Source organism: Tenrec ecaudatus, chromosome 15 (assembly GCF_050624435.1).
Source record: "Tenrec ecaudatus isolate mTenEca1 chromosome 15, mTenEca1.hap1, whole genome shotgun sequence".
Lineage (NCBI taxonomy): Eukaryota > Metazoa > Chordata > Mammalia > Afrosoricida > Tenrecidae > Tenrec > Tenrec ecaudatus.
This window is the reverse complement of record NC_134544.1, coordinates 63,825,197-63,837,492: the sequence shown is the minus strand read 5'-3', so window position 1 is coordinate 63,837,492 and position 12,296 is coordinate 63,825,197. Positions and strand designations below refer to the sequence as shown.

General features: G+C 42.0%; 1 protein-coding gene across 4 annotated transcripts in view; it reads right to left on the bottom strand.

The window, feature by feature from the left end:
* The window catches only part of ARHGAP28 (Rho GTPase activating protein 28), a 203,138-nt gene that overhangs the window by 23,330 nt on the left and 167,512 nt on the right, over positions 1–12,296 (bottom strand). For 3 of the 4 annotated variants that reach the window (XM_075533170.1, XM_075533167.1, XM_075533169.1), the window contains one exon: positions 11,573–11,735. In XM_075533170.1, the coding sequence (XP_075389285.1) occupies positions 11,573–11,735 (163 nt within the window). The remainder of the gene's footprint in view (positions 1–11,572; positions 11,736–12,296) is intronic. The other variant, XM_075533168.1, reaches the window with a different exon arrangement.

Sequence of the window (12,296 nt, the reverse complement as noted above, 5' to 3'; positions counted from 1 at the left end):
GACACGCCGGTCTAGTAACTCTCCTTCCATACTTCCTGGTGCCACAGGAAGAGAAGAGCCGGAAAATATCATGGACTCAGGAAGCATTTTCCTTTTCAATGTATTTTCATACATCATGTCTAATTTTTAAACTATCAGCAAATGCCTTGAAAGTCATTTTAAGAAAAAGAAATCTCACACTCACATAATGATGCATAGTATATAGACTCTAGAATCAGGTTAAAATCTTTTTATGACTTAAGAGTTGCTTATATTTATTATCTGTAATGACAGACACAGAGCTGTTATGGGGATTTAGAGAATTCACATAATATCCAAGTCTATACATTCCTACAAAGATGACCACATAAGGATTAGCTGTTCCTATTGGTATCTTAGTGATAGATATTCTGTCGCCTTTCAGGAAAGGCAACTAGCAGAAACTGGAGTTTCTTGAGCACTTTATTCCTTATCAATGTCACAAGGGGGCACCAGAGGGCTGGCTTTTGACATTTCAATTCTCCACCCTGGTTTCTCTCCCAGAAACCTAAGGATGCTCACTACAACTGGGCAATCACAAGCAGCTGTGTGAATATTTGAGAATCCAGGCTTCTCTTGGAATATTCTTCAAACATGTGGCTCAGTAGAGCATCCTAGAGAAGTTGAAAGAAAATCTACTTACCCTCAGAGTCTAAGCTGCCTTCACAGTTACTTTGTTTTATAGCAATGGAAAGTGTCTTGTGACAAGCTTACGAGTTAGTTATATGAACCAGAATAAAGAGGCGACCTATGTATATAACCATATAAAATAGGAAGAGTGGGGTGAATATTTATAGATCTACATAATAGTGTCTGAATGCATGCAGATTTTTAGACACTTATAATTTGTAAACAAAGAATGACCCAGGTCCCATGTGTTACTGAAAATGAGTGATGCATATTTGTATGAGTTTGCTTGAATATAGAAACTGTTAAAAAAAAGGAAAAAGAAACTTTTAAGATTTCATCTCAGAACAAAGTATTTATGAACAAATCAAACATTGCACGCAGAAACTGCCGGTGGATGCCTGCCTAGCGTCTTCCAATGCAGTCAAAACTAGCATCTGGAGGACAAAACAACACACATCGTCGTTCACACCTCTGTATTTCTCTCCATTAATTTCAGAGCAATTATGGTCCATCCTTTGAGATCGCAAGTTTAGATGAGAAAATAATACATCTTCATTTTACTTTGCAAACTTGGCCCTACATTGCTTTAAAGGTAATTATTTTGTAGTTAATTCACGTACTACAACCTCGTTGAGAATAATATTTCCCCTAAGCTATTATTATTTCCCCATGAAGTTAATATGCTTTTCATGAAAATATCTATGATTTGAATGGTGAACTACCAGCCCGTTAGTTTTATGTGGTCTTTTTTTTTTTAGCTAAGTTCGCAAAGAAAAAGTAATTACACTGGTGGAAGAGACTGACAGCACTCTAAGCTCAATGTGACCAAGTGCGGAGCTGAAACACACCAGGCAGATGCTCACAATGCTCTACTTTGGAACACCGTGTCACAATGTGAGCTTCTGCGAGGTGGCAGAAAGGGCATTCTGTCCTGCTGCTAGCAGACTAGAACTGTAGGGTTCCTGCAGGGTTGACTGGTAAACAAATCAATCGCCTCAAATAGAAAGAAATATGGAATCTTTTGTCAACCTTTCCAAAATATTTTTCAGACCTTCCTAAAGGATGCATGCTACGGCAGTCAGGGAGCAATGATGTAAAGGGGGAGGGATTCATGTGTACACCTTTCTTACACATGATTCTCTGAACAGGTCTGATATGAAAGCTTTGAATAATTTCAGAATACCAAGTAAAGTAAAACAAAAAACATGTGTGGTCGTATAGTTTGTCTGCCATGTTGTTAGTATATAAACCACCAACAAGGGGGAAGTAATTACTACTTCAGTTCATCTAGGAGGTTGCACGTCACTGACACGTCCCAAACATATGGTTTTAAGATAATGGGAGGGAGGTCTGTTTCTTGCTTGGCTAACTAAGCTGCTCTGAGCCCACCCTCCTGAAGATAGTAACCGTCTGTGTGGACCAAGGGCTAAAAAGCAAGTGTCTGAGGCAATGGGGAGCTAACAAAACCAGGAGGCAGGACCCCTGGACTCAGTGAGTGTCTCCAGGGAAGTATCCCATCATGTTGGCTTTTTCTTGGGATTAGCAAGGCAGAGTGAAGCAAGCAAACATTGAAGAATGAGTTAACACAATAGCACCTGCTGTCTCGTGAACACAACAGAAATGTCAAAGCAGAGAGAGAGAGAGAGAGAGAGAGAGAGAGAGAGAGAGAGAGAGAGAGAGAGAGAGAGAGAGAGAGAGAGAAAGAAAGAGACAGGCAAGATGGTTCAAGTAAGTTACCAAACTTTTAGTAGATGAGAAAACTTTCAGAAGGAAGAAATGCCACCAACCTGATAAATAATTCAGAAGCATTATACGTCCAAAAGATTGAGAGGCAGATCAAGGAAAATACAAAAATATAAAAAATCAAGCAAAATCAAGGAACACAACAAAACTTTATAAGAATTCAGGGTGAAAGTAGAGAAAAGATGGACAAAATAAATAGAAGATTAGAAATCATACAAAAGCAGCAAATACACACCCAGAAGATTTATGCAAAAATTTCAGAAATAGATAATGAATCGGACAGGCACCGAAGTACAAGGATTAGTCACAAAATATTGCTGCTGAGCCTCCAGCTCATATGTTCACAGCTTTATTTCAAACAAAAGGTGTTTCAACGAGTCTCTGAAAGCAGTGGATGGCTACAGGGATGGTTTCTAAGCCTTGCTGAGGTGCTTTTAAAAAACAGTCAATCAAATAAACAGTGGCTTTTCAGGGGATCTGTTGGGTCACTTACGGTTTAGCAGATCGGCCCGCTGCTAGGTTTACTTGACTGTTTTATGGGACCTCAAAAGGGTGACATTTATACCATTTCTTGAAGGAGACAGAAAGAGTGCATTGGCTTTAGGAAGAAGGCTTAAGAATGTGGGAAACTGCATCCGTGAGAAACAGACCAGGAGAGTGGAGCCGAGGAACATTGTTTCTGCCTTGACAACGCACCTGCTCATTCTGTGAACAGACAGGGGCTGTTCTATGGGAATTTCGTGAGAAACCTTACCCCACCCACCAGGCGGTTCTGATGACGTCCATTCATGCTTCTTTCTGGTTCAGAAACTCAGAGAACATTCAAAAAGAATTTAAAGATATAACCATGATTTTTAAAAGACTGACCTGGATGGCTCCACTGGAGAATTATACCAAATATTCAGAGAATAGCTAACACCAATTCTCCTCAAACTGCTCCAGAACACAGCAAAGGAGCGAGGACTCTTGAGTTTCTTCTATGAAGTGAGCATCACTTCGATGCCAAGGCCAGGTAAAGAACCACACAGGAAGAAGGTCACAGACCATATTCCTCAAGAATGTTAATGCAAAAATTACCAACAATATCCTAGCCAATAGAACCTGATACACACACACATCATGAGCAAGTAGAGTTCATACCAAGATCCGCATTGGGCTGCTAAGCATGGGGTCCGGAGTTCAAATCCACCAGCTGCTCTGTGGTATACAGATGCAGCTTTCTACTCCCCTAAAAACTCACCATCTTGGAAACCCATGGGGGCAGTGCCACCATGACCTAGAGGTTCACCGTGAGTCTGAATTGACTGGACGGTGGCTAGACTGCTCGTGTGTTTTAGTTTTATGTCAGGAGAAACAATCAATGTAATTTGCCACGTAATTAAAGGAAAAGAGTCACAGGATCGTGTCAGGTGATGCAGACAAAGGTCCTCGACAGAATCTAACACCCATTCCTGATAAAGATGCTCAAGAAAATACAAATACAAGGAAAGTTCCTCGATGTACACACACATGCTTCTCAATGGCGAGACTGAAAACATTCCTCTTACCAACAAGAACTTGATAAGGATGCCTTGTATCATCACTCCCATTTCACAAAATAAGTAAATAAATAAAAGGATGAATGAATGAAATAAAAGGCATCCCAAGAGGCAAAGAAGAAATATCCTCCCCTTGTCGATAATTGATCATATACATAGCAAATTCCAAGGAATCAATAAGAAAAAATGGGAATTTACAGAGTGATTGATCATAGTGTTAGGGTACAATTACAACACACAAAAATCACTCATATTTCTCTTACGCTAACAAAGAGAATTACAAAAAGGAAATCAGAAACTAATACCATTTATAATAATCGACAATCAACCAAAGAACAAGGTATTTAGGAATACATTTAACCAGAGAAACAAAACAAAACAGTAGCATATGCTACAAGCATACAAAGACACCAATCGAAATAAAAGAATACACCATACTAATGGACAAGAACAGCTAGCACTGTGAAAATGCCACCACGACCCAGGGGCACATGCGCAGAAGCCACCCCCAATGGAGAAGCCACCCTCCGTCTTAAGAAGCTACCAGAAGGAACCTGAACTTTATAAGGCAGATTCTAGACCAGCGAAAGCACCCGAAAGGAGGAGCACAGCAGGAGGCTCGCATCGCCCGGTACCCAAACGTCCAGACACCCTGGAGGCTTTGTAGGGCTACACACTGAGCTGCTTTGCTAGCCACCAGGTTGGTAGTTCAAACCCACCAGGTGCTCTGCTGGAGAAGGGATGGCTTTCTAACGGCAGGACACAGACAGGCCGTCTATGCCTGCACAGTCCCAGAAACCAAAAGCAGCAGCGTCACTCCGCTGGACAGGGTGGCGAGGAAGGAGTTGAAATCACTTCGATGACAATGTGGTTGAGACCGGTGGAACAAAGTTGAGAACTCAGAAGCAAACGTATCCACTTTCAGATAGGGCGAAACCGCAAAGTGGGGAAGAGCGAGACTAACAAACGGTGCTGGTGAGACTAGATGTTCATTTGCAGACCAATGAAACAAGATCCTCTCTCTCACCATAAATAAAAACTTAAGATGGATCAAAGAACCAAAAATAAGATAATTAAAAAAAAAACGTAGGGAAAACTTAGGCCCTCCAACACATGGCATCAACACACCAGCAAATATAACCAAGCACATATACCTACATTATCAACTATAACACAAACCTCACAGCAGAGGACAGAGAGAACCCCCCAAAATCAGACATTCATTCCCTCAAATGACTTCACCAAAAGAATAAAAAGAAAACCTGCAAGCTGGAGGAGCTCTGGTGGCATAGTAAGGTATGCGTTGGGCTGCTCACCCAAAGGTCAGGAGTTCGAACTCACCAGTAACTCTCTGCTTCCATAAAAACGTACTGTCTCAGAACAGGTGTACTCTGCCCCACAGCATGGCTCTGAGGTAGAATCCACTCGATGGTGGAAGGCAGCTAGCGGAGCACACAGGGCAAACATTTTGGCAATGACATATTGGAGAAAGGAGTAATCTCTAAAAATGTAATTAAGAAGATCAAGACCTCAACAACAAAAGAGAGGAAGACAATCCAGTTTAAAAATAGGCAAAGGATTTGATCAAAGCAGGCATTCTGAGCCAATAACCACATCAATGCTCATTACAAAATTGTCACTGTTGTCAGAGGCGGTTGAGTGACTTCTGACTCCAAGCGACCATCTGTAAGACAGAGCGACACATTGCTATGGCCGTTCCATCCTCACAGCTGGTCTTGGGTTTGAGACCAGCGTCTTATTCTTGCAGCCACTGTGTCGACCCAGCTTGCCAAGTCTTCCTCGCTATCAACGGCCTGTTACTTTCCCAAGCATGGTTTCCTTCCCCAGGGACTCCTGGCAACATGTCCAAAGTACACGAGACCAAATCTCCCCATCCTTCCTCCCAGGAGCATTTTGGCTGCACTTCTAACAGAGATTCGGTCTGTAGGCAGGCCTTCAAAATTCTTCATTAACGACCGGGAGGTTACACTCAAAATGACAGTGAGATAACGTCTCATCCTCGCACCCTTTGCTAGTAATCACAAAGTTCAAAAGACAAAACCTCAGAAAGCACTAAGTGTTGGGGAGGGCATGAGGACACAGTGCAACCACTGCAGAATATGGTATGGCATTTCCTGTAAAACACGGAAACAGAATTACCATGTGATCCAGTAATCTCACTACGAAGTATAAGAGGAGGCTTCAAACTGTTCATGGAGAAATTCCATTATTTTCACTTCTGCGTTACCACTACTTATTGAAGTGTCACTGCGTAATGAAGGGCAGTAAGAGCTGTGACGTGAACAAAAAGGTGTGCACCTCTATGCGCTGCAGCATCAGGCACAACATGGCCATATTGTAAAGATGGAGACATCCTAGGTGCTCATTATGGAATGAGTAGACACACTAGGAGCCATACAAACAACGGAGTTCTACGTGTTCAGGAGTAGCAATGCATCTGTGAAACCCCTCAGCACAGATGAACCTGTAGGGGTAATTAGGCTGGTTACATAAATGAATCAATAAATAATCAATAACCCCCAAAGACCCAAACTGTAAAAATCAAGAAAAGGTTTTAATATAGAAAAAAGAACATTCTTTGGAGGTTACCAGGATGGGAGGAAAGAGCGGGCATATCACTAAAAAGAGGGTGTTGTCGTGGTTTCTGGGTGGCATCCGGTCTGCTCTCACCCATAGCGACCTTCTGCACAGCAGAGTGAAACGTTGCCCGCCCTGCTCCAGCCTCACAATCAGTCTTACGTTGTAGTCACTGTGTCAAGCCATCTCGTCACAGGTCTTCATCGTTTCTGCGGCCCTTCTACTTCACCAAACATGATGTCCTTTTCCTGGTCTCTCCTGATAACATGTTCAAGGTGTGTAAGGCAAAGTCTCGTCATCCTTGCCTCTAAGGAGCACACTGGCTGTACTTCTTTCAAGATCGATTCGTGAATTCTTCTGGCAGCCCATGGCATTTTCCACAGTCTTCACCAGCACCACAATTCAAATGCATCGGCTCTTCTTGTTCAGTGTCCAACTTCCACCTGCATATGAGGTGATTAACATACCATGGCTAGGGGCAGGTACACCAAATAACACCCTAGCTTTTCCATCATTCTAAACAAGTCTTGCGGAGGTTTGCCCAATGCAATGCATTGTTGGAGCTCTTGACTGCCCAAGCCAGATGAACTTGACAACTTCAATCTTTTCTCTCTCACGTTGCTCAGTTGTGAGGATTTGGGTTCTCTTTATGCCAAGTTCCTTGATCTTGATCAGCAAGTGCTTCAAGTTCTTCTCATTTTCAGCCAGCAAGGCTGTGTCACCTGCACATCGCAGGCTATTAATAAGCCTGTATCCAAATTTGATGCTTCATTCTTCTCTGTATAATCCAGCTTCTCTGATTATTGGCTCAGCATACAGATGCTTCTGCATGGTCAATAACATTCGTAATCATCTTTCTTGTATTTTCTACTTTGTTAAGATCCATCCGACATCAAAAATGATGATCTCTTTTTCCGCGTCCTCTTCTGAATCCAGCCCGAACCTCTGGCAGTTCCCTCTCAATGTACCGCTGCAACCTTTGTTGGAGGATCTTCAGCAAAGTTTTACTTGCATGTGATATTAGTATTGTTCTATAATTTGTGCATTTTGTTGGGTTATCTTTCTTTAGAGTGGGTATAAATAAAGATCTCTGTCTGTCTGTTGGCCAGGAGCTGTCTTCCAAGTTTCTCGGCATAGATTAGCAAGTGCTTCTAGTGTTGTCATCAGCTCGTTGAAAGCTTTCGATAGGTATCCTGTCAATTCCTGGAGCCCTGGTTTGGGCTAGTGCTTTCAGCGCAGCTTGGCCTGTTCCTTTCAGTAGTATTGGTTCCTGATCTTCCTACCTCTGGAAATGCTGACTGCCGACTGGATCTTTCCCGTACACTGATGCCGCGCATTCTTTCCAGGTTCCTTCGGTGCTTTCTGCGTCGCTCAGTGTTTTTCCCATTGAACCTTTCAGCGTGGCATCTTGATTTTTTAAACTAGGCCTTTTCACATTTCATCAGAACATTCTACTTTGTCTTCTTGAGTTGCCCTTTGAAATGTCCTGCCTGGCTCTTTGACGTCATCATTTCTTCCGTTTGCCTTGGCTGCTCTATGATTAAGAGCAAGTTTGAGTCTCTTCTGACATCCATGCGGATCTTTCCTTTCTTTCCTGATGTTTCAGGTTCTTCATGTATGATTTCTTGAGGTCCTCCCACAGTTCACCAGACCCCTGCTAACAGGATCCCATGCCCCGAATCTGTTCCTGTGATGGCCTGACACTCAGGCAAAATACAGCCAAGGTCTGTTTGGGCTCTCTTGGATGTTTTAATTTTCTTCCGTTTCCGAATGAACGAACACAGAGCAATGAATCGTCTGTCCCACGGTCGGCCCGAGGCCTGGTTTTAACTGCTGATATTGGGTACTTTTGTTGTTCTGTCCACAGATGTAGTCCATTTGATTTCTACGCATTCCGTCCGGAGAAGTCCATGTGTATTGTTTTTAAAAGAGGTATTTGCAAAGAACAAGTCATTGGTCATGCAAAACTCCATCATGCGATCTCCAGCCTCCTTTCTATCGGCCAGGGCTTGTTTTCCAACTACTGTTGCTTCCTCTTTGTTCCCAACTTTTGCATTCCAATCACCAGTGGTTATTGATGCATCTTGATAGCCTGTTTCATCATGTTAGAGTGAAGATATTGGAAGAATTCTTTAATTTCTACGCCACTGGGTTTGGTGGGCTACTTAGAAGGTTCACAGTTCAAAACCACCAGCTGCTCTTCTGGAAGACAGGCTTTCTATTCTCATAAAGAGTTGCAATGTTGGAAGCTCACAGGGTCAGCTCCAGCCTTTCTTATAGGTCCCTGTGAGGTCACATTGACTTGGTGACAGCAATTTTTTTTGTGAGCGAGACCTTTAATGGTTGGCACATAAATTTGAATAGTTTTCCTACGTGGATTTCTTTGTATGAATATCGATATATATTATTCTATCAGAAAGCACTGATCTTCAAATGTCCATTGTGCTGATGAATGCAATGTAATTCCTCTTGAATCTGTCATTTCCATCACAGTGAACCTTTTTGTCTTATTCAAACTTCCAAAATACCCAATTCCTGTCAATTTCAGGTTAGTGTCGCCGAGAATATGGAGCCCTGAGATGTGAACTGAAAGGTCAGCAGTTGGAACCGCCAGCTTCCCTGCAGGAGAAAGACCAGGCTTTCTACTCTCATAGAGTTACAGCCTTGGGAGCCTGCAGATGCAGTTCTTCCCTGTCCTACGGGGATGCTATGGGTCGGAACTGACTCAGTGGCACTGCATGAGCGAGTGAGAATGTCAACCCTTTATACATTCCAGCTCATTTCGGAGATGACTCCTGATTGTCCTAGATTCAGAATTCATAAAGTCCAAGGTCTACTTATTCACAGATGTTTTCAGCTGTTTCATCTAATTTTGAGTTGTGCCCCATGAGCAGATGAAGGTCCCAAAGGTTTCACTCCACCCACCTCATTCTGCCTGCCTCTACTCTGAGAGCGCTTCCTTTTCTGGCACTGTCTCTGACAACGTTCTGCCTCTACTGAGGTGGTGGTCAGCATCTGACAATGTTCTGATGCTAACTATAAGGTTCTCAGCAGCTAATTCCTCCAAAATGAGTGGCTGAACTCACTGGTGTGGCTCCACTTTTAGGCAAATGACATACAGGCCTGTCAGGCAAAAAGTAACAGCTCGGAGGCACGCATTTATTAGGGCACTCAATCATGGGAGATTAAAAGGGCGGCGCGTGCCAGGGATAAAACTCAGAAGGCAGAAAGGGCGAGGAAAGAAGGACAAATGGGAACAATAAGCAGAGGGAGGAAGCAGTAAGAGTGTTGTGATGATTTGGGAGTTGCAATTAATGTCATAAAACAAAGTCGGTACGAATTATTAAGTGGAAAATCAATTTTCACTGTAAACTTTCACCCAAATCACAATTTAAACGTGAAGAATATGAGAAGGCATAAAGTTACAAATCACTTAGAAAAAAAATCTTTAAAAAACCACAACATATCTTTTTAAGAAAAATTACAGACTATAGGGTCTTTAAAACACAGTATTTACAATGTCTAGGACACAGAACAGCGATATGACATACAAAGTAACGATAAAATGTGAACCATTCTGGAGGGAAAGTTAATCGATAGTGAATGACTTAGAGGTGACCTAAATGCTGGGACTAGAAGGTAACGCTCTCAAAGTAGCTTGTATCACTATAATCAATAATGCAAAGGAAGACATGCTTATAGTGAGGACATCAGATCCATCAAATGTTAATTCTAGTACGTAAAATGACAATATCTGAAATAAAATCAATGAAGAAAATTAGCTCGTCTCACTCCTTTAATACTTCTCTCATAAAAGAAAACCATAAGCCATTATAAAGCAAAGGGAGTACTAAACAACATGCAAATTAAGGCTCAGAAAAGGCCTGCCTTACCTATTCTATTCTCTTCTTTAAAGATATGAAGGGTTATTTTCTGGGTCTGGTTTAGTTAAAAAGAATTATTTATTTATTTTTTCATTTAAAGTGTTCCAGCTTTCCCAAACCAAAAAAACCCAGGCTCACTGCCATCAAGTTGATGAGTTTTCTTATTCAACTTAGGATCAATCTATTTCTTTCCTTTTCGGTGGTTTAAGATGATTTTATAGTTCTGAAAACATGCTCACACAGTGATTTGAAAATGTGGCAGATATTTAAAAATTCCGTTTCCTCAGTAAAGCCTGGAGTTTGGCTCTCAGTTCTGCATGAAAACCATTATCTGGAGTTGATTAGTGGCCAACTTGTTTAAAAACAACAATAACAACAAAAGACAAGAAAAGTTTCTCTCCAGTAGTTTACTAGCCTCTTCTGTCCGGTGGAATCCCTCAACTCTACCGAGCATGCACACATTTAGCTGTGAGTCCGGGACAACTCAGGTCAGAGGTCAAAGGCCCAATGTCTAGGACCAGTCTATTTTCCCTCAACCTCCCCTGTCTCACCTTCCACAATGTTCATCTCAAATCACACCAAAATTTCCACTGGGAAATGCAGCGGGCATTGCCCACTTTCTTTGTTTTTATCCAGGTACCTCCATATGATGCTATCAAGTTTCAGAACCATCATGTGATATAGCCTCCAAAGGTAAAATAGCTTCTCTGTAGCACGGATTTGGGGCTACGCTGTCAGACTGAGTTACAAAACAAAGGGAACCCCTATTTTTTGAGGCGTCAGGTGTGATTCTATATCGTTAATATCCACAACCGCCCTGAGAAGTCAATCATACCTATGATTTACAGGCCCAGCGATCGAAACTCAGAAAGGCGGAGTGCAGGGGATCAAGTCTCAAGCACCTGCCTTGTCTTTTTGCAAACTCCTACTTCCTCTTAATGCTTATAAAACCCTCTAAATCATAATAACAAGACTTAAATATATAATACAGTAAGAGCTGACTTTGAAAAAAATCACCAAACTCAACATTTCACCAGACATTGCCAGGAAATAACAAATCTATACCATTAGGAGCACATTTGATTATGTATCTTAAAGCTGCTCCGGGTGATTTTGTTGCCATTCTAAAAGGTCCACTCGCACTTGACTTCCTCCACCTACTTTCCATTAGAGTGATGAAGGCAGGTATGTATTCCACAGGGAAGAGAGAGGTGGGCAGTTCTCTGAAAAAGGCTTTCAACATCACTGCAGCTTCTCTGTGGCACATTTTATCCCACTTAAATTTGTCAGCATTGAACTTGGTATCCAGGTCTTCACGGTACTGCTGCAAATGAAAAGAAACAGTCAATATGCGATGAGTGTTTGCCATCTGACATCGATTTCCCCTTTGAAAATCGTCATTTCACAAGTGAATTTGGTAAGGAGATTAAATTCTTGAAACACGAATCTTCATTATGTCCAACTTTCCCTGACATTATTATTAGAAATGAAATCATTGTTTTTAAGTGGAATGCAGATAAGAATCTCTAAAACAGCGGTTTTCAACTTGTGGGTCGCGACCCCCTTGGGGGTTGAATTACTGTTTCACAGGGGTCACCGGATTCATAACAGTAGCAAAATGACAGTGATGAAGCAGCAGTGGAAATAATGTGATGGTTGGGCGATCACCACAACACGAGGACCTGTATGAAGGGTCGCGGCATTCGGAAGGTTGAGAACCCCTGCTCTGAAACCTGTTCAGAATGCTTACCTTGGAATAAGTTGATAATTCTTACAAATGAAAGTTCTTTACTCAGGTCATCGTTTCCTTTCTTTGCCTCTGGCATGACACCATCTCCTGATGCCTAATAAACCCACCACTAAGTTCTGAGACAGCCTTCCTTTC